At 32.3% G+C, this 26,525-nt stretch overlaps 2 protein-coding genes across 6 annotated transcripts; one reads left to right on the top strand and one right to left on the bottom strand.

Annotated features, from left to right (window-relative positions):
* The first annotated feature begins 5,178 nt into the window (after positions 1–5,178).
* Positions 5,179–6,247, top strand: LOC114712276 (transcription factor NAI1-like). Its single transcript, XM_028896783.1, has 3 exons — positions 5,179–5,607; positions 5,710–6,039; positions 6,152–6,247. The coding sequence occupies exons 1-3, from the start codon at positions 5,179–5,181 to the stop codon at positions 6,245–6,247; spliced, it is 855 nt and encodes a 284-aa protein (XP_028752616.1).
* Positions 6,248–10,373: 4,126 nt separating this feature from the next.
* On the bottom strand, positions 10,374–16,483 carry LOC114712272 (protein indeterminate-domain 5, chloroplastic). 5 transcript variants are annotated; one of them, XM_028896778.1, is made up of 5 exons: positions 16,202–16,483; positions 15,752–16,056; positions 15,055–15,424; positions 12,292–13,563; positions 10,374–10,740 (listed from the first exon to the last, which is right to left on the bottom strand). In XM_028896778.1, the coding sequence occupies exons 2-4, from the start codon at positions 15,915–15,917 to the stop codon at positions 12,330–12,332; spliced, it is 1,770 nt and encodes a 589-aa protein (XP_028752611.1). In that variant the 5' UTR covers positions 15,918–16,056; positions 16,202–16,483; the 3' UTR covers positions 10,374–10,740; positions 12,292–12,329. The 5 variants fall into 5 exon arrangements, with proteins under 5 accessions (XP_028752611.1, XP_028752607.1, XP_028752609.1 ...); XM_028896774.1 differs by having other exon boundaries at positions 15,028–15,424; positions 16,202–16,475; XM_028896776.1 differs by having other exon boundaries at positions 15,028–15,424; positions 15,752–16,028; positions 16,202–16,475.
* Positions 16,484–26,525: the final 10,042 nt, after the last annotated feature.

Genomic DNA, 26,525 nt, shown 5'->3' with positions numbered 1-26,525 from the left:
GTAAGATTTATACCATCTAAATATAGTTTTAATAGTCTGAATTTAAAATTTTTAATTGATAAGTTTTAAATAAAAATTTATTTTTTTTGAAAACCAATGGTTAAGAGATTGTATTTATTTTAATTTTTTCACATATAAAATACTTTTAAAATAAAAGAAAAATTAAAGTAGAGGAGCTAGTGCTCACGTCTCCCCCTCTCCCTCTCCTAACATCTTTAGTAATAAACCTGCATAATGATGTATATTATTTTTCTGCCGTCAATGATGTATGTTATTTTCCTTCATAATCGTACCCGTCCCTATATATTAATGCAAAAACACAGCTCAACATATATATATATATATAATATACATAATATACATATATCCTCAAATGATGAAGATGTATTAAAGCTTAATGGGGACAACATAAAATCCTCCCACCTTCTCTTATTATAAGATTCAAATTTTTAAATTCATCTATTCCTTTCATAAGATTCCATTTGAGTTTGTTTAAACATTAAATGCATTTTTTACCTATTTTACTCTTAATTAATATATTCTCTCGCATTATTTTTTTTCTCCTCATACATTTTCTTTCATCTTGTTAATTTTTTTCTTTCACTCTCACCTACTCATTTATAAATAAAGGTATTTTTTAAAAAAGTACATTTTCTAAATATTTATTAATTTTTAATTGTATTAATTTGGATTTTATAATAAAGGAGGGGAGCATGTAGATAAGCTTTAATTTAAAATTAAAAGGCTGGGGATCAATTCGAGTACATCGCTGGGGGATGATGTCTATTAATTTCAGGTGGGTCTCACTTCCACGTTTCGTGCTAATCCAAAACAGTAGCACTATTTGTCTGCCCTTTGACACAGCTGGATCCTATCAACCCTTTGGATTAATTAGTATAAATTCCCATGTGATTATTGTTGTTGTCTGTTTTGTTGGGCCACACTTTCATGTGACTTGTTGATTGAACCCACTGTATTATTGTTTCTCTGCTCTTCTATTTATCAGTCTCTCTATCTTTCTATCTATTTATTTACACGGTGATACTTTTAACGAAAGATTATTATGCTATCGCCTTCAGAATAAGTGAATAGAAATCAAGGGGAATATCGAATAATCGCATATATTGATATGATTATTAAGTCCAATGCAATTTATGCTACTTCGTCTCTGCATATTTTTATATTTCTGTTTTAATTTACATTTTCCTTTTAATTTTTATTTTTCTAAATATTATCGTATAGTGTTGCTTGTTAAGATAATGTAACGAAAGTTTTATCCCATATTCACTCTCAGAATCCCTACTTCAGTTTGGTCGATTGCTCCTAATTTAATCTAATCATAACATGATTTGATTTATAAGCATCCATTTAGTAAAGATATGACATATAATCTTTTTTTTTTAATAAAAGAGTTCCATATATAGTGCTGAGCTGGAAAGCTGGAGATTAAAGGTAATTATGCTTACCATAATAACTTTTCGCAAATAACTAAAGATTTTTACCTAAATCCTGTCATACATAAATGCATAAATTCATTAACTGGTGGATGAGATAAACCAAGTATATCTTAGACTATTTTCTCTGAGCTGCATCCATTCCTTGGTCTAAAACAAAGTTACCTAGTTTACACAAGCCAAAAAAAAATTAGGTAATGACTAATTACCTCATCCTTTCCATGAATATTCTGTGTTAAGTACTCTTCTTTGTCTTATTATCACTTTAAAGCACTAATTTAAAGCACTCTTTTCGATGATATTTTTGGAAAAAATATTAATCAGTCCATAGATTTTGTAAAAATATCTTATAAATATAAAAAGTGCATGCATCTGCACGCTCATTTTATATTTCAAGCATATCCAGCAATACTGTGATCTTTGATATGGTGCATTCAATGCTCTTATTTTATTTTTTGTGTATTCAGTGACCTGATTTTATTTTTAATGTATCTAACATCATAAAGATTAAGGTATTGGATATAACTAGAAAAATAACATCGAGATACCATATATACCAAAAAAATAAAATTAAGATGCCGGATGCATTATATAAAAGATCGAAGATCGAGTTCCTGAATGTACCTAAAAAATAAGATTACGATGTTAGATATACTTTTACCCATTCATAAAGATGGGTTAGCAAGCATATAGTACTTAAAACATATTTTCGGATATATTCAATATTCAAAAATATTTTGTGATATATTTAGCATTTTAAAGTATTTTTTCAAGTGTGTCCAATATTCTAAATCATATTTTGATGCATCTACCACTCTAAAAATATTTTTTTTCAGGTGCATCTACTTTAAATTAGTTTTTAGTATATCCGACACCTCAAATTGTTAAGTATAAAAGTGTACTAAAAAATATTTTAAGGTGTTAAATATATATATAAATAGTTTGGTATATAAAAAAAAATAGTTTGAGGTGTTAGATATTTTATAAAAATTTTAGAATACTAAATATATATAAAAAATACTAGATGCTGAATATTCCTTTATCTTAAACATTGAAGAAAGGAATCAAGGATGGTCATTGGATTACCGTCTTGCCATGTGGTGGCAAGTTCGGGTTAAGCCGTGTCAACGTCTAGCTGACGTTTGACACGGGGTGTTAAAACATGATAATTAAGCATGAGGTGCGCATGATAAAATTAATTAATTTATGAACGAAAATCGTCAAATTAGTATGAGGGAATTCAAAATGCACGCAAAAGGATAAAGAAAAAAATCAAAAACTCAAAAACTCAAAGCCGTGTATCACAACCCATATGCGATAACATGATTTTTTCAATGGGAAAAGGCATTCCCTTACAGACGGCCAGGCACATCGCATCATTCTTTGCTTTAATTTGTCGTTTGTTTGCTAACAGATTTCGCTTCTTCCACATTCTTCCTCCTTTTATTTTACTTCTTTCTTTTCTCACTCCCTTTTTTCCTAAGTGGGGCTCATCTGTTCCCATTTATCATATTATTTATAATTTATAATTATTTAATCAGATTTCACACATGCAAATTATAACATTCCTTCACATTCCAAAAATATATAGCCGCTAGCTATCTATTATCCCCGATTCTTAATATAAAAATTAATTTGACATTCAATTTACAGGTCTTATAAAATCTCTCTGTCACTTTGTTTCACACCGTTTTAATACTCATGCATTTTTATAAGTATAATTATATGAAATATTTAAGATTGTAATATTTCATTCAACGATTCAGAAATATCATAGTATATTAATAGCTAGAATTAATTAATATTGTAGAAAACTTAATACTAAAACATCAATAAGATTGATGATTTCGTATTTTGTACACGTTCGCTATCCTAAGTAACATCATATTTATCTATTATATATTTCAACGCGGTTAGTTAGAATGCTTTTAGACTCATGATAGCATAATTCACTCGAGCTTTTATTAAAGATACGACACATAATTTCATTTTTCAGGAAAAATAAACGTATTTCAATTACATACAATTTTGAGCTGGCAACATGTAATGAAAAGTAATTACCTTTACTTTTTTTTTTTTGGTGATTAAAGGATGTCAACTATATCTATCCAGTTAAAAAGAAGCCTCAAAGTACAAAGCTTTAATGATAAACAGATAGATTGAATTGCAAGATGCTTCATATGATATAAGATAAAAACGGTGATTTTCCCACAAATTTCTCATTTAAAAAAAGGGAGGAAATGGAGAGAATATATGTCTCACAGACTTCTCACAGACTAGATCAGTTTCTCACTGGTGATGGTTTTCTCATGACAAAACCCAGTCTTTTGTTTCGTGAGAATCATTTCTTTTGGTCCATGAGAATTATATATGGGCTATATATTTTGGTAAACATATATGAGTCACCCTCACGACCAGGATAACTAATATATGTGTCCATATTTAGTATTGAAAGTGCCTCAAACAAGATTTTCCCCAATAAAGGGATACATATGCTTACAAACAAAAAACAAAACAAAAAACCCATGAAGTTATGCATGAGACCCCAACATTAAAAAAAATTGCAAATTTATAAAGTCGGCATGCATGAGGCAAAATTAAATGTGAAAAGATAGGACCATATTATACTACCTCCGGTTCTTAATATAAGACCTTGTTTGACTTTTATTTTAGTCCTAAATATAAGACCTTAATCCACTTTGTCTCTCATACTTATGCATTCTTTCCTAAATTAGTCATTCTAATAATGATAATTTTAACCAATACACTTGATTAATAAGGATATTTTAGAGAAAAAAACAACACCTATTTATTACAAATAACTAATTTAACTTATTTTCTTAATTTTCTCAAATTAGTCAACTAGCTTTTATAGTTATGACCGAAGTAGTATATTGAATAGACATAGTAAAATTGATTTATTCCAGAAACATATATAAATGGCATTAAGAAGAACCGTCCATAGTTTTTGTCGGCCCGGCGATCAAGAACGTTTAAGAGTGTGAAGATGGTTTTTGTGAGACCGGAGACGAGAACAATTCCAGATATTTCTTTACACCCATCACTTGGAAATTTAACGGCGTAATTAAATAAAAAAGATGAAAGATTGAATTGATTACAGAATCTAAATCTATAAGTTGTGAAATCATATTGAGACACGTATCATCCATTACTTTATCAGTGGGAAAAGACATCCCAGAATGGACACGAGGCTCAAACGTCCTCTTTTTTTTTTTTTTTCAAGGTTAAATCCTTGCTCTAGATTTGGTACCTCCTTTTATTTCTTCATTTGTTCCTTTTGGCCCACTCTTTTTACCTAAAAAAGGGATCTTGATCGGTTTTTTGTTTATTTTTTTATTATCAATTGTTGTTGACAAGTAATAATCATGGTTTAATTTCATGCCAAACGTGCCAAGATTCCTTGTTCTCGTTCCTTCACATTCCCTTATATATACACACAAAACTAGATTGCCAATTAAGCACCTAAAAAACAAAACTACGCGCACACTCTCGAGAGCACTCTTCAATACATCCTCTCTCTCTCTCTCTCTCTCTCTCTCTCTCACAGAGAGAAAAATTCTAATGGAGGAATCATGGCAGCTTACTAGTTTTCCTCAACTGCTAGTAAGACCTTTGCATATATATGTTTCTAGGCACAAAGACGTATACATAGATAATCTCTTTTGATTTGAAGTTAATTAATGTGTCTAAATTATGGCAGGATATGGATGATGGTGAAGATTTCCACGACCAATACAATAATATGATGATGTCCTTTGATGAGGAAGACCAAGAGTTTCTGAGAGACATTATGCAGCAACAACCAGGTCTTCGTAACTATCCGTCTTCTCAAACAGAAACAGAAAATAGCGGCAGTTCAGGCGGCAACAATGGTTCCAAAGATGAAAGCCGCATGATGTCTCCTAGGTCGTACATTCTGTCCTTTGGCAACTCTGACATAAAACCCATAAATTCAAACCAAGAAGAATCTAATGACCATCGTTCGTCAAAAATAACCAGAAACGTTGATCCGAGAAAGGTAAAAAGAAAGCGTTCGGATACCTTCGATCATATAATGGCAGAGAGGAGGAGGAGACAACGAATTACTGATAAGTTCATCGCACTTTCTGCAACAATTCCGGGGTTGAAGAAGGTAATAAGAATGCTATTTTTTATGAAAATTATACTTTTTCCATCCTGACACACGTTTTACTATGTTAATCAATGTCTTTTACTGTGAATTTGATGTTTGTAGTTGGACAAAGCCACCATACTGGACGAAGCTATCAAATGCGTGAAACAACTTCAGGAACGAGTAAGAGAACTAGAGAAAGAGTTGTCAGTGATATCCATAAAGAAAATTGAGGTTTGTGAGAATGATGAGTTCTGCGAAACCAATGAAGTGCTGCCTATGATTGAAGTAAGAGTTTCAGATAACCAAGTGCTTCTGGGAATCCATTGCGAGAAACAAAATGGCATTGAATTCAAAATATTGAGCTTGCTTGAGACTTTTCATCTCTGTGTCTCCAGTAGTAGCATCTTACCATTTGGAGATTCCTCTCTTGGCATTACCATTGTTGCAAGGGTAATGAGTTTAATTATTCATAATATTTCATATATATATATATTTTTACGATTACCTATGCTTGGGAACTTAAAATTGAAGCCTTGGACTTTGGTTACTGTGATTGATGCAGGTGGGTGATGAATCCAGGATGAGGGTGAATGATGTGGTGAAAAAACTGCGACAAATTCTATCAAAATTGCCCGAGGATGATGATTGCTCCTACTAGTAGTGTATCCCACAAAAAAATGTAAAGGGAACTCTAAATTTAAAAACACTCCTGGAAATCTGTACAATTTATTTCTATTTTTGAGCGAATTAGTGTGTAAATTTTTAAAATACAAGTGGAATTGATCTCCTACTTATAAACCAACATTCATGTCAAATTAATACTTATTATGCAAGCACTTTATCGTGGATAAAGTTGCCACTTTTAAACCAAAATTTTGACTTTGTAATGGACAAATTATTAGACATGCTAACTTTGTGAGGTTCTTTGTCTAAGTTAAGCTCTAATTTACTCCGCCCATAATAAACTAATCGCTTTCATTTTTCATTTTATTCCAATTCAATACAGCTCCAAACATGAAAGTGATCTTATATATATAAAACTTCTACCCTATATTTAATTGTTCTTAATTACTACTCCTAGTTTAATTAATAAAGAATATAATTGGAAGAATATATAACATACACCGGACATGAATTTTTTAAAGACATATAATTTGAACCAAAACACATATCTCTCAAAATGTTCTTATATTCAAGACGGTAGGTAGTAACGACACAAAAAAAAATCATATTAGATGATTGAATTTGGTCAAATTTAATAAAAAATTGGGTTACATATTTTCATTATATTGGGGGTCTAAGATTGGTTGTGTGTGACGACCTCCTTCATGAATCTCATGACGTAATAGCCAGAGAGTCTCATGTTAATTAATTTATTAGGTCATGGATTTGCTGTCATTATATATAATTGTTTAATTTTTTATAGATACACGTGTCCATTTGTAGCTGGTTGTGTCAGGCCCCATTGGTTGTTATTAGTCTCTTATTTAAATTGTGTGGTTTTTGTCTCACCAGTCACCATATGCCAACCACTCTTTTCGTGTAAACTTCAAGGGCCAACCAATAATTATAAGTGCTTCCTTTTCCCTATTGGACTGCATGCGCTGCAGCTAATTACCAAAAATTATATACACAATATAATTAAGTCAATCAATTACGGATCAATAATTGGGGAAAAATTCTCACAAAATTTTCGGGCTGAATGGTTCCTCTGGAAAAATTTTGAGCGAACGAAATGCTTTCCTCAGAAATTTTTTAGAGAACTTTCTCTCCAATAAAACCGGGAGACCATTCCTCTGGAAATTTTTCTGAAAAATATTTTTCTCGAAAGAAACTAAGAGAAATTTCTCTGAAAAAAAATCCTTATTATGAGTTGCTTTTAAGTTTACATCATTCAATTTTATCAAATTCATTTTATTTATATTGTAGAGATATGCATTATATTTTTAACATTGCATCACATGAATAATATCATTGACATACATATTTGAGTGTTTTACAAGATTTAATTATTTTAAATCTTGTAAAACACCAAAATAGTTTGAATTAATCTTGTGTTGCCTTCCTACACTATGAATTTCATGTTTTCTTTAGCAAGAAAGTGAAATGGCTCTTCTTTTTTTTGTAATATTTCAATTAATTCTGTAAGTCGAGCCGGGCTTAGTCTATGCTAAATGGAATGGGCCCAAGCCCCACTTCATATCGCATCCACTTGTTATCTATATGTTCGTTGAAGTACTTCTTGTGTTCCCATCCCCGATAAATTTAACGGTAATAACTGCACCCTCTCATAAAAAAAAAACAAAAAAAAGAAAGATTCCCATAGCGATATTTGGGAAGGCATATTAGATCTATGGGTGTCTGAGTAAATAAGCGAGGATCAGTCTTGGGTTCCCTCTCCCCATTATAATATCACCAAGGAGGAGCTAGATCGCAAGAGTTCTGACGTTGGCTTGAGTTGAGCTCAAACAAACTTCCATCTAAAGTTTTTGTGTAAAATAGAAAAAAAAAAAAAAGTACCCCTAGTGTGGACTGTAACTTGGTATTAAACCAGGTTGATTGTTCAACTTTCTAATTTCTTTTTGTTTCCCGACTTTCATGTGGTTTTATATGAACAAAAATGATAGTCAAGTCCTTAAAGAGTGAATTAGTGATAGGTAGGTTCGAAAAAATTATTCAAAAATTGAGTTGCAATTTGCAAATATCAAGCCAGATAAATGCAAATTAAGAAATATCAATAGTCAATTGCAAATTAAGCATGCAATTTTAAATGTAAATTCAGAAATATCAACAAATTGACGAAGTGGGTGTAGTGGTGCCATTATAGATGAGGCGGGTAATGGGTTAACTGATTTCAGCTGCAAACTTACTAAGGTACCACCTACTATTGTTGAGTTAATTAGTATTATTCATGGACTTAACGTCTGCTGAAATAAGGGTCTAGATATAACCATATTCTCTGACTGCTTGGAAGCTATCAATCTGGTAGTCAGGGGATGTGATTTAAACCACCCCTTTCGAGACATTGTTGACAAAGCTAGGTTTTTAGTTCACAGGGATTGGCAAGTTATGTTACATCAGGTGTATAGAGATCAAAATTCTAGTACTGACTATTTAGCTAATTTAGACGCTCTGTTTTATATCCTTGATTTCCCTCCTCCTTTTTTTAAAGAGGTGGAAGGCAATGAGGGAAGCTGAGCTTTGATGTTTCTTGCACTTTGTAGAGTGTTGTAATAGTATCCAGTTTTTATTAAAAATAAATAAATATAATTTTTAGTTTGCAGCCAAGATTGTTGCCCTCGATTCAATTTTTGGACCTGTCATTCTGCTTCATGTTTGGTCATGGAAATGAACATATAATTTTTAAGAAGGGACAAAAGTTAATCTTTTCTTCCTTGTGGGCCTTTTTAGGACCAGAAATGAGCCAACCCAACCCAAGAAGGAACTAAAAAGGGGTCCGTGGATGTCAGAATCCAATGGTCTAAAAGGACGCTTTATAAATTGCCGTCAGAATCCACTCGTCCACGTCATTTCATCACCTTAGAATCCTAGTCCGTACGTCTTTGCGCGTTCACGCACGTTGGAAGCATTTTGAAAAATCATGGTTTTTACTTACAAAATGTTCCATGTTTAAACGCTATTTCATTTGTGTAACCAAATTTTGAACTCAGATTCAAATACCTTGTAATAATAACCTCTAGTTTTTAATATTATATCCGGTCCTTAATATAAGACCTTGTTTGACTTCTATTTTGGTTCTAAATATAAGATCTTAATCCACTTCGTCTTTCATATTTATACATTTTTTCCCAAAGTAATTTATTTAACAATGATAGTTCTAGCTAATATATTTGATTAGTAAAAATATTTTAGGAAAGACAACATTTATTTGTTACAAATAACTAACTTAACTTCTTTCCTTAATTTCCTCAAATTAGTCAAATAACTCTTATAATTAGGATCGGAGGTAGTATTTTCTAAAATATCCCTGCTAATTAAGTGTATTGTCTAAAACTACTATTATTATAAGAACTACCTGAAAAAAATAATAAATATGAAAGACAAAGTGGATTGGGATTTTATATTTAAAACTAAAATAAAAGTTAAACAAACTCTTATATTAAAGATCAGAAATAGTATAAGAGTTACTTGAAGTTTTAAATTTAATTCTAAATATAATATCTTAATTTACTTTGTCTATTTTTTTTTCAAAATGTCTTTATTGAGTACAAGGGATTCTCACCAATAGATAATTCTAATCATCTTATGCACATGATTGAAAGAGAAAAGTTTAGAAAAATCAATACATATTTTTAACAAATAACTAAGTTAACTAATTTTCTTAATATTGTTAAATCAGTTATGTAGCTTTTATATTAATGATGGTAGCTAGTAGTTCATGAAGGTGCTCAACAAGAGAATGATTTCTCTCCGATGATCGTTCACTTTCACTTTATATTAACTTGGCTTTATCTTCTTTCCTGGGACTGTGTGATTATATTAATTTGCACGATTCAAATTTGATATTTTTTCAACAACATCCATGATTTTTTTTTTTGGCGATAAACATGCATTAATTCTTTCTATTATTTTATTATATGGTTATTGACTGTTTGGATTAAATTTCAACCCTTCATCTTATTTATTTATTTATTAATTAATTTTTGTAATTGGATACTTCAATAATCTTTTTGTACAACTTCAAATTTGCATTATCGAAATTTGATAAGAGTGTATGTTCAGATTTGCAAACAAGAAGTAGTGAAGGGGGGATCGAGAGTGAATTGAAGAGAGATGATAAATAGCATATATAAAAGTATATGAACAAAGGAAGGTATCAATTAAGCTCATGAAGTCTGAAACATATATATAAAACTATAAACTAAAGCTAGAAACTAAGTTCATGAAACCATGATATGTTTGATTCTAGCTACTTTTTTTTTTTGGAATATAGTTGATGGGAAGAGAAAAAGAGAAAGTCTAAATGAAGTTGAAGATGATGTAATTGAGTTGGAAAGAGGCCTAATTAATCATAAACGGTCCGATGATGGCAGTCTCCCAGAGGAGAATGTGTATATAATATCTGCTCCTATTGAATTAGCCAGCCAGTCAACCCTTCACTGTAACCGAACTTCTTGACGATATCCATCCCTACAAAAAAACATAAGTACAAAAGTTAGTAAATGTCACTGTTATTGTTAGGAAAAAAAACACACACACACAACTTTAATTTATTTTCCTTAAAAAAAAAAAGAGTTAGCCTTTCTGTGTTCAATGATGATAGAAGCTAATCCCAGCTGACCTGTATATGTAGTTATATACTGTGGCAAATAATTGAAAGGTTGATTAATGCATATATATCATGACTAAAAAAAAAGTTCAAGCTTCAATAAGCCAATTAAGAGGAAGTTAAAACTTCTTAGACATTTTATAAGTACTATATCAATTGTTTTACTTACAAAATTAAAGTTGAGGAATTTTTAGCCTTCAACATTTGAAGTCATGTTCTTGTTATCATTCATTTAATGTGTTTTCAATTTAATATATGAATGTATTATAAAAAGCTTAAGATATTCATTTTTATTATTTCTTGATCAATTCTCATTGATCTGCATATAATCAATTCCTAGTTAACTATGTCGATTACCTATTGATATTTTTTAATTTCTATTTTTATAAATATTTGGACAAAACCAGGATTCAATTTGCCAATTCATTCGTCATTAGTCAATGTGATTTAACTTGATCTGATTTTGCATCAAAACTAACTATATATAGAATTAATACATACATCCTGTGCAAAATTACACGGGATTAAACAATTGAAAAAATGTGAAGCAATATATAGCAATTATATTGTAAAAAGGAATATAAAATGTTATAATGTGATTATTCATTAATTATATTCAAATGTATGAAAAATTAAAAGAAAGTGCAGGCCAATATATTGTTTAAAAAACAGAAGAGAGATAAGAAGGGGTGACTAGGAGAGCAGAGGGGTTGTTGGGTGTGGAGGGCACTCGTGACTTTGAGAAATCAAAAAAATCAAAATATAAACAAAAATGGAAGAAAGCTGAAAAGAAGAAGACAATACAACAAACAAAGTACTCTGCTCTCCACTGTCTATTCTGTGCATGACAACTTTGTCAGAGCCCACCATTCCCTCACCATTTATTTTCATTTTTCACATCCCATTTATTTAATTAACCCCACCCCGCAGTCAAAAATAAATAATTAATTAATCTATTAACTACGTAAAGCTTCCTTCCTTTTAGCCACACATTTCCCAATGAACTCATGCTTTACCCCATCTTTCTAATCACACACATAAGCAAATCATTATTTTATGTTGTCCAAAGATTAATTTCTTTCATCCTTTTAATATATTTCCTCACACTCAAATCTTTAATTTGCGGTTCGCGAAAACTTTTTCAAAATTTAAGTTGTGGGTATTTATTGAATTTCATTAGTATAATTAATTAATTTATACATATAATATTAAAAAAATAAAAAATTAAAGCTAAATTAAAAATGGGCATCGAATAATAAGTATACCTAAGATGAAAAGGTGGATTTTTCCTCGGGGGAGTTCGAGAACATGGAAAGTAACCTACTTTTTGGACACACTTACGGATGGAATCAAACTTTAACGATCACGTATCGTAATCAATCACAGAAAGGGGCAGGCAATTTTTTACGTACCTTGCTACTTCGGTTTTTTCAGCTTCGACTTTAACTAATCACTGAAAATTCCCTCCTCCTCCAAAAGAATGGCCTGACGGCGCAGCATTATTGTTGTTGTTGTTGTTGTTTCGGTGACTCTCCAAAGAACCCAAGTTCATGAACCCTTGTTGATGATGATCTCTGGGTGAAATTCCTCCGCTCATGCTCCTCACAATCTGCCCAACCCCAAGAAAATCTCGAGTAAGCCTGTCAGATCCTACGGGAAGTTTCAGGTCTCTTGTGTTTGAGTTGTTTTGTTGATGCTGGTGATGATGATGATGATCATATCCTTCATACCCACCAACACTACTGAATGCGTTCATCAAGTCCTGAAGATTACTGGTCTGATGATCCTCGTTGTTCGTCGACGACGACGACCCTCCAAAAATAGCGCCATAGTTTGCTCCGACCAGCTGCTGCGGCGGCCTGTTGTGGTGGTGGTGGTGGTCAGACTTGGATCCAGTGGTGGTGGAGGAGGAGCTTCCGAAGCTTCTGAGAAGCGAGGCTGTGGTGCTGTTGTTGCTAGTACTCGCACCGATTTGAGCAGCCTTTTGAAGCAGTGCTGTTGCAGACATGTGGGGTATACTGCTGCTGTTACTGTTGTTCTGAAGAGATGTGCTGAAAAGAGAAGGAGCACTGGAGCTTGTGATTTGGTCGGAGAAGAAGGTGGTGGGGCCGTCTACGTTTCCTCCTCCGCCGGCGCTTCCGTTATTGCCCAAGTGTTCGGATAAAGAACTGTTATTGTTGGTGGTGTTGGAGAGGAATGGAGGAAGGGTGAAGAGGTTGTTGTTATTAGGTGCAGATGTTGGAGAATTGTTGCTATTGTTGTGATGAAGATCAGAGAATTGCATGAATCCATGATGATGGTGATCATGGTGGTTGTGATAGTTCTGGTTTGATTGATCCGCCATGAAGAAGGCCGGAGGAGAAGCAACATTGGCCGCCATCTGCGGTGGCGGTGGTGGTCTAATTAAGGATGGTGGAAGAAGGTGGTCAAAATGGCCAGCCCGAGCGGCAGTGGCAGCTGCGCCACCCAGTCGCAAAATGTCGCTGCCGGTTTGGTTGTTGGGGTGGTGGTCATGGACGGCGGAGATGTGGGAGGCCACCTGAGATAAGCCTAAAGCCGCCATATTGTTACTTCCATAGAGCTGGCTCCCACTAATGGCGCTGCTAATCAAGCTGGAAGGTTGTCTCGCACTTTCCTGAGCCAGTGCATCGCAAAACGCCCTGTGGGTGATAAAACTGTCTCGCCTGCAACATTTAATTTTTCAAAACATTAATGCTTGATTATTAGGACTAATAATCATTTAATTAAATAAGTTTTTTTTTTTCAGAAGCTTAAGATCTCCTATACATATTAGAGAGTGCATTATATAGTCTTATAATTATTTGACGGAATAAATTGAATTATTTCGAGAAAAAGGCTTCTTATTTTTAGCAATCAATATGGATATAATTAAACCGGTTCTTTCTAAATACAAGGCACACGCATATATATCAAGCAAAATAAACAATACCTTTCACCAGCACAAAAGTATTCAAGAACTATAAGAAGTTGGGACTTGCCTCGTCAGTACTATAAAAATCTTAATATGCCCGACCAAAATCAACGTGGGCATTAATATTGGAGAAGTAGAACTGCATGACGAAGAAACTAGAGATGGGGTGCCAGCTGCCACTTGCGTGCTGCCCCTTAATTTTGAGACTCTTCCTAAATATTTTTTTTGCGATTCTTTTTACTATTAACTTCTGTATGAAATGAGTGATATTTTCATATCTTATTTACAAAAAATAGTTTAGTTTTCAATTTTTTTTTATGATTTTTCAAAGATTTAGCACTTTAAAAGGTTCAATTTCTTTTTAATTTAGAGTGCCGATTGCTAAATCTTTGAAAAATCATACAAAAATTGAAAACTAAACTATTTTTTGCAAATAAGATATCAAGTCACCCATTTTATGTAGAATTTAATGGTAAAAAAATCGCCAAAAAAAAAAAAAAGAAGAACCCTAAAATTAAGGGACAATGGAGGTAGCATCCAAGAAGCAGTTGACATCACCTCTCGAAGAAACTGGAGATGAAAGTTTGAATTTTGGTACGAGAGGAGGAGGAGGAGGGAGAGAAAGGGATGATTGAATTTTGTAGGGCAAGGTTTATCATGAAAAGGAGAACCTGGATGGATGGATACCTGCAAGAGCACAGTACTGAGCACATCTAGCCAAGGCATAAGAGAACAAACATGGTAACACCACAGCACTACACTGCCATATCTCCCTCTCTCCACATTGCACATAGCAACACGTGAATCCGAAGAAAATAGAAACAAACAAATAAAAGGCAATGGGCTAAACCCAGCACTGTTCCCTAGGTAAAATCCGGAGAGAGGAATTGAGAGAAAGATGACGATGATGATGTTGCTTCGTGTGTTTTTCTGATACCCTATGACCGAGGCAGTTTCCAAACATAATTTCACGTGGGAAGGATGTTTCCTTCCGTTTCCTCCAGGCCATCGTACCAAGACAAACGAGACCATACGAGAGAAAGAGAGGACGGAGAATCTTTATCATCAAATGGAAAAAGAAAACCAGAAGAAAAGGAAAGAAAGCATCTAGCCCTCTTTCTTCCCTATGCCCTCACTTATACCTACACCTAGTAATCTGAAGGATTGAACTGTGTAACTCTAGGGTTAATTAAGAGAATGAATATATATAAATTACCTGGAGAAGAGAGTTCCACAGTCGCACCTGTATTCTCTGGTGCCACAGGTCTTGGAATGTGCTTTCCAATCAGACTGAACCGCGTATTTCTTCGAACACTTCTCGCACTTCCATTTCTTCTCGCCATGTTTGCGAGAATAGTGTTTCTTAATGCCAGTGAGGTCACCCAGAGCTCTGGAGGGGTCATGGTGCACGCATGTGGGCTCCGGACACAAATAAACCTTTCTCTTTGGCTCTTTGTTTGTCTTCTGCTTTAGTTTCCAAGGCAGGTTGTGTCCTCTTCTGTGGAGTTGTAGGTTCTGCTCTCTTTGGAACCCTTTGTTGCATACCTCACAAATGAACCTGTTTGTCGCCATTAATGTCTTTGGAGATAGAGCTATCACCTCCGCATCTGGATCTGTTCGTTCTCACACAAAAAAGCCAAACCAGAAATTATTAATTATAACACACAATTAACTAATTAATTCATTAAGGGTCTGGGGTCTCAAAGACTTGGGCTTTCAAGGAATCATGAACACCCACTGCAGTTCTTCATTTCTGAGTTTCGGTTACAGACTTAGGGTTTTCTAGGGATTTTTAATGGTTAGAACAGGCTCCAAAAACGAGGACAAATGATTATCTGAGATTAGTGGGGAGGAGGGGAATAAAAATCAGTTCATCGATGGGAGTATTGTTGATTTGGAAATTTATTGATTAAATTCGACAAAATTATTGAGATACTTGCTTGGTGTTCCTGGCTGGTTTCTCCTCTTCTTCTGGGGTGGTGCAGCTGCGGTTGTTGACGAAGTTGGGGTTGATGAATGCTGCTGCTGATTCATCGGATTCTGATCTCCTCTTATTCCGAGCAGCGACGCCGACGAAGAAGATGCCGCCATATCAGCAGATAGCATTTATATATATCCTTCCTCTTTCTCTTCTTCTTCTCCTTCTTCTTCAAGGATATAAGTGGTCTGGTTCAGCTGGGGATATCCTCTTATTCTGCTTTGGCCTTGTAAAGCTATCTGAATTCCGGAAAAGGCACATGCAATTCTGAACCAGATTCCCAAAAGCAGGTAATTCAAATACTTGGGGCTCTAATGATGAAAAGAAGAAACATAAAAGGGAAGAGATACAGAATAGAAAGCTAAAAGACAGGGATGGAAGTTGAAGGAGATGAAGGAAAAGGAAATCAAACCCTCCATGGGCACAGTACTTGACGACATGAATTTTCTCTTCTATCTGCTTCTTCTTCTTCCTTTCTTCCTTCTCAGCTGGTTTGGCTTATTTTAAACGCCAATTTGAAGCAAAGTGATATATTACTGAAATTATATCACTGATTTGGTGTCATGCAGATACACCAACACATAAGCACCGAGGAATTTTTTTTTTTTTGGGCTTCCTTATTTTCCTCTTTCTCTCTGTAATTCTCTGCCCTCCTTTTCCCTTTTCAATGTATTTTCCTCCAGATTTTGCTCATTTGTTCCCTGCCATAAATGATATTCACAGTATGAAAAATTAATTGCAGAGAGGGAGAGAGGAACACAGAAATAATAACAACAACAACAACAATAATAATAATAAAATGGTGAGATGAGAGAGAGAAAAACCCCGCGAGTCGGTGGACCCAAGCGCGGCCACAAAACGACACTGTATATATGTGTGAAAGCAGCATGAAAACAGCTACTACACCACTCTCTCTCTCTTGTATGGCATCTTCTTGCTCACTGACAGACAAACTTTCTCTCATCACCGGGCCCCACTGGTCCTCACAGGCAGATTCAAAAATCATCAAAATAATCAAATGAAACTGAAGGAGGTGAAACTAACACTGTAAATCCCAACACACACAAACAAAAATAGCATGGAAACAAACAGATCATATTATAATATTTAGGTTTGAGAAAGAAAAGAAGAAAACACCTGAAAGTATGATTGGTGAAGTCTGAGGAAAAATTGGTCTGAATTTCTTGCTGTGGCAGACTATGCGTACTGTTACCATTTCTAGTGACTGACATGGAAACAGCAAAAAAGTGGTCTCATGCTCAATTTGGTGTGCTTGCCTGCATTTCGCAATGTCTGATTCATTTTCTCAGCTTATATATTCTTCATTTTCTTTAAGCTTTTTTTTTTTTGGTGAAGATTTTCTTTAAGCTTTTATATGAAAGAACACCTCCTCCTCTTTGTATAGTTTTAAAGTTGGCTCTATTAATTTTAGAGGAGATGGATTCTTTTCATCTACACGCAAAGAGGGACATTAACTTGATTTAAATGGTTCATGTCTCATTTTCTTTGAAGTTAATATGTACACGGTAGTCAACCTTGAAATGAGCGCCGAACCCTGAAATCCGACTCGCTATTTATAGATTGGAATGCTTGAATTTAGTGATTTGAATTTTTAATAAATGCATAACATATAATTAAAAATATATTGAAGCACATGCCGAAAGACATTACTCCTTTGGTCCTATTTATAGGACAAAAAGAAAAAATATTTTTTTATCTTATTTATAGGGCACTCAGAAGAAATTTTTTGCAAAGATGTATAATTTTACCTTTCATTTACTATTGTGTTGACTTTATTTAGATGAGGTATAATATATATTAAATAGGGATAAAATTAAAAAATTGTTGAATTTTAAATGAGAATTAATAAAGTTTAAGATTTTACTTGGTCTATGTGAAACATGTTAGAAGTTACTAATAAATAAGACCAGAGAAGTATTTAACATTAAAGATTTATCAATCTTTACCAATAAGTGTTAGTCCTAATAAAAAAAAAAAAAAGGTTATCATGTTTTAAATACAAGGTCTCACCTATGAATCTGTATGAAAACAGAAAACCGATGAACTCAATACTACCGATACCATAGTGGATAGGGTCACTCACAATATTAAAGTCTTACTCACAAGAAGAGGTTAATAAGTTTTGGATTGGGATGCCTCCATTTATTGATATGGACTTCCAATAAATGCACAATGTACACTTAAATTTTTTTAAACATGAGTATGTACCATCTTATTGGAAGCAATCCTATTTGAGGTATTGTCGTGCAATAAACGTGGGTACATTTCCTATTAGAGATTTGAATTTTGATTCGCTACGTTGTGAGGAATTAACTCTTCCTCTAAATCCAACCTCATTGGGATGTACAATTAAAATTAAAAATATATAAAAGTACATGACAACGGATGGTATTTAGCATTAAAGATTTATTTATCTTTACAGACAAATATTGTTCTTAGAAGAAGATGATATATATTCGTTAAAAAATAGAAGGAGAAAATCATATATATGACTGTTTAAGCATATCATGTTTTAAAAGTGCGTATAAAATGTGTTTTGGGAGAGTTTCTCTTCTATTTGAGATTTGATATTAGCCGAAATTAAACGAGGAGTTTAAATAACAGATGGTTTATTTAAAAACGGATTATTTATCTAAATTTTATTGACTGTACTATATTTTATAATTTTGAAAGAATTCGTTTTGCTCATTCACCTTTGGAATGCATGAGATATGGCATGATATAAACATTACGGTAAAATAAATAATTAGATAGGAATTCTCATCACATAAAGTCCCATAAGAAGACATGCATGCTATTCATTATTTGTAAGCGGTATAATTTGTTATAACTTCTATAGGTATATACATATATATATTATTCAAAATATAGTCATATATTTAATTTTTATCTACATGATAAATATGTATACCTTTCTTTGTTTCAGAGAGTATATATCGGTCTACTAGAAATTAAAATCCTTATGTTTGATGCATGTGATTGCAATAATATGCAATGCAAATGGCTGGTTCGGAGAGGCTCGTCCATTTATGATTTATTTATATAAACATCAGTGGACAATGGCTGAAAGTCACATCAAAGTGGGGCAAAAGGAGGGCTATTTTGGTCATTGTGGATTTTAATAAAGTGGGAAATCACAATCATAAGACCCAAGAGAAGACCTAATCCAACCACTATGGATAAACAAATCTTACAGAATTTTAAGAATCCAGTGCAGTAGTTGATAAGGTTGGAACATGTACATGTAGATATGATCGAAATATCGTTGATTAATTATAAATCATGTAAATTTTGCTATATTTTATTTAATTTCAACATGCCTTATTCTTTGTAGAAAAGGACTATCTAAACCTAATTTAAATAACTCGATCAATTACAAAATATTTTTATAGTATGTTTTAAAATACACAGATACAGGCATAGCAAATTTCGGTTCGTCCTCGCTCACGGGTCACATTCCTTCAAGAGACAAGTTAATCTAGACCGTGGATTAGGTTGGGGGGAAAAAAATAATGTCAACTAGATTCTTTGCGAATTGAGATATATAAGGGAACAATAATATAAAGCGGAATGTGTGCTTTTCGGGATTTATGAGGTCTTTGATGGAGATAGTTAATAGTATTTTTATCAACTTTTTTATTACTTCTAGGAAGACAATTCTCATATACTACTTTTTATTCCATTTCTGATTCAACAAGGGTAGCTGTCATTCTTTCAAAATAATCTTATGACAGGTTAACCGTCAAACTCTCTCTCTCTCTCTCTCTCTCTCTCTCTCTCGCACACACACACCCAGATATATATATATATATATATATATATTGAAGAGATAAAGGTTTGATTTTGAGTGGACGGCATATATATAGGGTCAAGTTAAGTACAGGTCTTTAAGCATCATCCCCTAATTAACCACATCATCCACGTAAGAATATTGGAAAAAATTCACAGAGGAGTGAGAGTTAAGTAACTTTTCTTTTTCCAGTTCCTAATCCCAATTCAAATTATGTGTATATTACCATGTATAACTGAACATCGTATTATTGATTATAGGAGCATGAGAGAGCAGTGCAATTTTTTTTTTAATATCTTGTATTAATATTAATGATTGATTACAATATATATAGGAGTGTCGTGTGTAGTCAACGAAATATAAAAATATAATGACTTGTTTCAAGGATTAAAGAGACATTGATCTCATTATTAATTAATGAGACAAAATAAGATTAATTTTTATACGTAGTCCTATGACATTATTACATATAGATGGACTTTGTATACCTTTCTTTGCGGGAGTGAGCATATATTTTGATTCTATTGCCTTTGAACTATTTTTTTTTCTTTCTTTTCTTCATGTAGGTATGTATTCATGGTGATCTTTTAATTTCTTCTGGGTAATGATGAGTTGATGATGACAATCATACCTCAATGGAGTAGTCGTAAGTAGAAACTTTTGGGCCAACTAAAATTGCGACCTGTTGATTTCACATCGAATATTTTAAATTACGTTTAATTTTTGAAGGGAAAATTTATTTGTAATTGAAAAGCATATATAATATAAAGTTGGTATAAATATTGGGAAAGGGTTGGAAATGTAGAAGTGGCTTTTAATTTGTAATTTCCAAAGTACATTTTAGAAAAAGCATAAAGGACTAGACTCCGATCCACTTGAAATAATATCTGTTTTAAGATGAAATTGGATGGCTATATATAGTGGTAAAGTTGTGGTGTGTGGGAGTAACTTTGGACAATTAGATATGTCAATTTCTTAAAGGAGAACGAATTGATGACATTTATAGAAAGCCTTCTAAAATTGAGTTCAATACATTTGACCTCTTATGATTAGGTGGCATGCATATATAACAACAGTATCAATTGACTTGTCGTGTACGTTGAAGTTGTTCAATTTAATTAGAATGATTCCATCGGATAATTCTCACCCCAAAAAAAAAATTCATGTCAATTATTTGAATGATGAGAACCACTAACTGATGAAAATAAACCTTATTAACAATTTTTAGGCTTTTTAAATGAACCTCGACTAAGTTTGGGTTTGTTTGTTCGGTAATTAATTAGTTCGCTTGTTTATATCACGCCAATTGGATAATAAGGGGGCATTTATTTTGTTTTCAAACTAATTACTTAGTTATTCCAATTAATAATAGATTTAACTCCATTTTTAAAGAGAAAGTTAGTTCAAATTATCTTGATTCAAATTTTTGTCACAGAGCTATGTTTTTCTTGATGCGTTATGCAACACACACACACACAAACACAACATAAACTCATATACACACACGCGCACATATTTTTATATGTACATGTATTAATTTTGGGTGTGATCTATTTCGTCACACTATATTGCTATAAGAAAATTTAAGTTTGAATTCAATGGATGTGGAATATATATCTATATATATATATATATATATCTATATAGGACCAGGAGGGATGAATATATATCCCTATCAAAACCCAATTGTTAGCCTAGTGATGAAGATGTGTTCTCTATCTTAAATTCTTTCAAATTTTGGAACATAATCATTATAACAAAAATAATATTCTCTTCATTAGACTAGGTCGTTTGGCCAAAAAAACAAAACAAAAAGAGGCCGTCTTGATGTGGATGGTACATTATTCTTAAGGGGCCACCTAATTGGAGATAAGTAGATATCAGAAGTTAAACTCTTTTTCAAAAATATGAGATTCTTTTAACTTGGACTACTAAAAGTTTTAACTTCTTAAAAAAAAAAAAAAATCTCATAGCTCCCTCACACAAAATGTATCATTTACTGTTTTGAGAGTGGTTCTTATTGATTTAAAATTAATAGTTAAATACTCCTTCGATCCTTAATATAAGACCCATTTAACTAATTTGATTAAATTAAGGAAGTTAGGTAAGTTAGTTAATCATAAGAAAAGTGACACATTTTTCCTAAAACACCATAATCATCTTTCTTAATACCTCCTTCTCCCTTTTCTACTTGATTATAGTTGAGGGAGCATCCATAGGGATAATTTAGAGAAAATTGATAAATATGAGAAATGGGTCTTATATTTAGGACCAAAACTAACTCAAGAATTGGGTCCTATATGAAGGACCGGAGGAGTAGTATTTTGGCCGGGGCTCAACATAGTCAATAAGTTGGTTTGTGATGAAAACTTAATTCATTTTATTTATTACGTTCTCTTGATATGATATAATAATGACTATTTATGATTTAAATACATAGTGGTTGTATTTGTTATATTATAATATGATAAAAAAAAAATAACTCAAGTGAAGTCATATATAATATTTCCCCATTAGCTTTTATATTTGATATTCATGGAGAAAGAATCATATGTATTATAAATAAAGGAAAAGGAATATTTAAAAATAATTTTTCAGTCATCATTTTCTTTGTTTGGTTGTATTTTGTCCTTACTATATTGTATGCGTAGTCCCAAGACAGAAGAACCAAATAAAGAAATTAAAAACCGATGGTGTGTATAATACTGTATAATCAAGGAGATAGCTACTGTTTCATTGCCTCCACTTTAACAATAAATAATGCAATCGCATATGGGATACACAGTCAAACAAATGGCAGTTAATTAACCTGGTCAAATAATTTAATTATTAGAAATATAAAATAAAACAATAATACACTAGCATAACATATATAATGAAAGAGAAGACTACATTACGAAAGATATTTAAACTCCAGAGAGTTAATAATAATTTTTTAAAAGGCAAAATGCATAATTAAAACTCGAACAAAATAACAAAAACAAAGAATTGTTTTCCTTAAAAAAACAATAAAAGAAAAGGATATGGAGAAACTCAATCCCATACATAATAAAGAATCATAAAATTCGCACATCACATCCACCACACTTGAATAATGTGGGAAATGTATTTGTCTTTTTACAGAACATCACATCCAGTGGGAGAGCAAATTAAAGATCCTGAGGTGAGGGGTTAAAAATTTTAAAACTGTCATATATTAAAAACTTTAAACACAAGGGGAAAGAGCTTGCAATCCTAATAAATACAATATTATTTTAGAATAATTACGATTAATATATATTAACAAAGTTAGTTGTTTATTATAGAATATCAAAATTGCCCTCCATAGAAGTAGTTAATTAAGGGAATTTGGTTAATTGGTTAGTAAGTTTTTATAACAAGGATGGGAGATAGTGAATATATGTAATGTGGGGGATTGGGTCCAGAATTATAAAAATGAAATCATAATAAATAAGGACGGCCATGGTCTGTTCAGATTAAGAAGAGCCATATATTGTGCGCGCGCATGTGTCTTCATGTCTTCATGTATGTATGTATATACTACTTCCGATTCTTAATATAAGAACTAATTAACTAATTTGAATATATTAAAAAAAATAATTAAATTAGTTATTTGTAATAAATAAATCTTGTCTTTCCTAAAATATTCTTACTAATCAAGTATACGTATTGGTTAGAACTACCATTACTACAAAGATTACTTTAAAAAAAATAGATAAATATAAAAAAACAAAGTGAATTAGGGTCTATATTTAATTAGGACTATAATAAAAATAAAAAAAACTCTTATATTAAGAATATAAAGTAGCATATAAAAGGTTGCTAAAATTAGTGAGTTGGATGCATGAGAATGGATGCTTGTGTCCTCTAACTGACTCCAATGAGATCACAGTCGTCATACGTTACCATAAATTAATGGGAAGAGGTCAAACCGTTGCAAATACTGCATTCACACTGCCACCATTAATCACACTCAGCTCATCCATCTACACTTTTCCGCATTTTCAGTTTCTTTCATCTCATCATTCCCCACTTTCGGCATTCCAACTCTTTACAGTCAATAGAAATATTTTGGGACAAGAAAAATTATAAATTTTGGAGACAAATAAAGTGCATTCAGATTTTATATTTAGAATCGAATTCAACTCTCAGTTAGCTCTTATATTAAGAACAGTAGGTAATATTATACTCAGGGTTAAGCTTCGTTCAGAGCCCTAAAATATAAAGGGTTAAAGTCATCAGGTGGTGACTTTCTCAGATTTATATTTTCTGAATTTTACTAGATTCTTTTTATCTTTAAGAGTTTGGACTGAATTTGTCAAGGAAAACTGACAATTTAATTCAAGAAGAGAAATTGATAATCTAGTCCGGTGAGATATTTTCACAAGTCCTCTTCTAAAATTTAACGTATATGTGCGTGCGCGCGTGTGTAATTCAACAAGTGGCCGCCCACACTGAATTTCGTTATCAGTCGCCGACTAATGACGTGTGTGTTGAGTCCGCCGCGAAGTTGTTGTCAACCACAAAAACATAACTGACGCCAAAAGTAACCATCCTCCTTCTTTCAAGATATCACCAATTAATTCATATGGCCTTCCTTCTTCAAGCAAAATTAGTTAATTAAATTAAGTCTTTTTCTCCCTGGAGGCCAGGATATCGTTTCCATAATATATATATATATATAATCCTATATATGTGTGGTTCTGCTGTATTTTTCCAACTAACTTTAGATTAGATTACCAAGTGATTAGTATTTGTAATACAAGTGGCTCATCATGAGCTAACTTTTCCAATCACAACGACTTGTCGTTTAATTATACTGGAATACTCTACATCCTAATAGTAACTGGACACTAAATCTGAAGGAAAACTTCAGACGCACGTGATGATCTTCGTATCAAAAGAGGCTAATTTTTCTACGAGAGCATAACTCTGAATTTTAAGGATTCATTAAAATCATCTAGCGTCAACGATACTTGCAATCTTGTTAAAATAATTTTACCATTCAGATATTTTCTGACCAATGGGGCTCAAAAGGGTTTTTTAAAAGTACTTTCATACAAGTTGAGATAAAACTCATCTCACATACTTATTTTGTATATCATAAAATCGCTTTAAAAATTATGATTTGGTTTCTACCTAGACACCTTTCAAAAAAAGATTTAACTGGAATATACAGTTAGCATTCCAAGTGTTGAATGCTACTAGACTGGATTGGGTCTGTGGTCCATGTGCTTAGAAGCCCAATGCCTTTTCTATACTTGGATCTTTGAGCATTATTGGACTTCGAGGATGTTTTTTTGTTTTATTTTTGATTGAGACTTCGATGCCCTTAAAATTTATGATTCTCAGGCCCAAAAAAACCGGGTATACAAACACTTTGTTTTTTTTTAAAAATTTCATTATTATTTTTTTACTTAAAAGTACCATGCATATTTTCAAACTACAAAAGGAAAGAAGGCAGGACTTTGTTTATAATAATGTATATGCACGTCAATGCACTGTATAAAGTTAAGGGGAAGAAAGGTAGTCCACATGGGATTCAATTCAAGCCAAGTGAGAATTAGAAGATTGATACTACCTCCAATCCTTAATGTAAGAGTTAGTTAACTAATTTGAGTAGATTAAAAAAGTTTCTTAAGTTAATTATTTGTAATAAATATGTATTATTTTTCCTAGAATATTTTTGCTAATCAAGTATATTAGCTAAAACTACCATTATTACAAGGACCATCTTTAAAAAAAGTAGATAAATATGAGAGATAAAATAGATTAGGGTCTTATATTTAGAATCAAAATAAAAGTCAAACAAGCTTTTATATTAAGGACTGATAATACTACCTCTGATCCTTAATATACAGGGCAGTTAATTAATTTGAGTAGATTAAGAAAGTTTATTGAGTTAGTTATTTGTAATAATTAGGAGTTGTTTTCTCTAAAATACCCTTGCTAATCATCATGTGTAATAACAAGAACTACTATTTGATTGAACTTTTAACATGTACAACTACTATAAGAATTACCTTGGGAAAAATAGATAAATATGAGAGGTAATACTTCCATATTGAGGTCTTATATTTAGGACCAAATTGTCAAACTAGTTCTTGTATTAAGAACAGGAGGTAATAATTCCATATAATTTGGCTCTCTGTGTGTGTGTATATATTTATCACTGATATAACTAAATTTTTATATATTTTATCCCACATTAATCTAGGATTTAAATAATAATTTTGAGCTTAAATAGATCTTTTATGCATTATTGGATTAATTGATTGATTTTTGGATTTTTCATTAAAAAAAAAGAGATTTTGGATTAAAAATATGAATATTTTGTGATTTCTTATATTTGGCTTGAAATTAATACTTTCTATTTCTGTGAAGTCAATTCTCATATTTCTTGAAAGTTGATTTTTGGAAAGTTTTTCAACTCCTTGCCTTATTTTTGGTACATATCTAATCTTTAATTTTGGCATAGATTATGTTATATTTGAATATAATCTATATTAATAGATGTACTTAAATTCTTGTAGGTCAAGAAAGAGTAAAAGAGAAAATCCAAAGGTACAAAATTATTTTTTAGAGTTTAAGCACAATCCAATAGCTAATTTTAAATGGGCTTTATTCTTATATCTAAAATCCCCTCTTGTTCCTATAAAAAGAAGCATTCTCTCATAAGAAGGGGCAGCTACCTCCCTCTCCACTCATCAATTTTCATTCTGTTTATTCACTTATTATTATTCTCCATTATTTCATGAGTTTCACGCCATCTATGGGAGCTTAAGCTTGCTTGGGAGATAATTTGGGAGGAGTGTGGAGGAAACTGGAACCTCTTGGGCTAGCACTTGAAAATCACAAGGGAGTGATGTTCTATTTATCTTTTTTATTCAAAGACTTGAGATTATTTAGTTTTAAATGATTTTAG

Source organism: Neltuma alba, unplaced genomic scaffold, assembly GCF_004799145.2.
Source record: "Neltuma alba isolate B1F8T4 unplaced genomic scaffold, ASM479914v2 tig00011342_pilon, whole genome shotgun sequence".
Classification (NCBI taxonomy): Eukaryota; Viridiplantae; Streptophyta; class Magnoliopsida; order Fabales; family Fabaceae; genus Neltuma; species Neltuma alba.
The sequence above is the reverse complement of the archived record's forward strand: the minus strand, read 5'-3'. Positions and strand labels throughout refer to the sequence as shown.

What these genes read in the sequence shown, in the direction of transcription:
- LOC114712272 (XM_028896774.1), bottom strand. Translation starts at nt 15,917, where the DNA reads ATGCTATCTGCTGATATGGCGGCATCTTCTTCGTCGGCGTCGCTGCTC. An exon ending in AAACCAGCCAGGAACACCAA is followed by an intron (nt 15,425 to 15,751) that starts GCAAGTATCTCA and finishes GAGAACGAACAG; the next exon opens with ATCCAGATGCGGAGGTGATA. An exon ending in TGTGGAACTCTCTTCTCCAG is followed by an intron (nt 13,564 to 15,027) that starts GTAATTTATATA and finishes TAAATGTTGCAG; the next exon opens with GCGAGACAGTTTTATCACCC.
- LOC114712276 (XM_028896783.1), top strand. Translation starts at nt 5,179, where the DNA reads ATGGATGATGGTGAAGATTTCCACGACCAATACAATAATATGATGATG. An exon ending in CAATTCCGGGGTTGAAGAAG is followed by an intron (nt 5,608 to 5,709) that starts GTAATAAGAATG and finishes TGATGTTTGTAG; the next exon opens with TTGGACAAAGCCACCATACT. An exon ending in GCATTACCATTGTTGCAAGG is followed by an intron (nt 6,040 to 6,151) that starts GTAATGAGTTTA and finishes TGATTGATGCAG; the next exon opens with GTGGGTGATGAATCCAGGAT.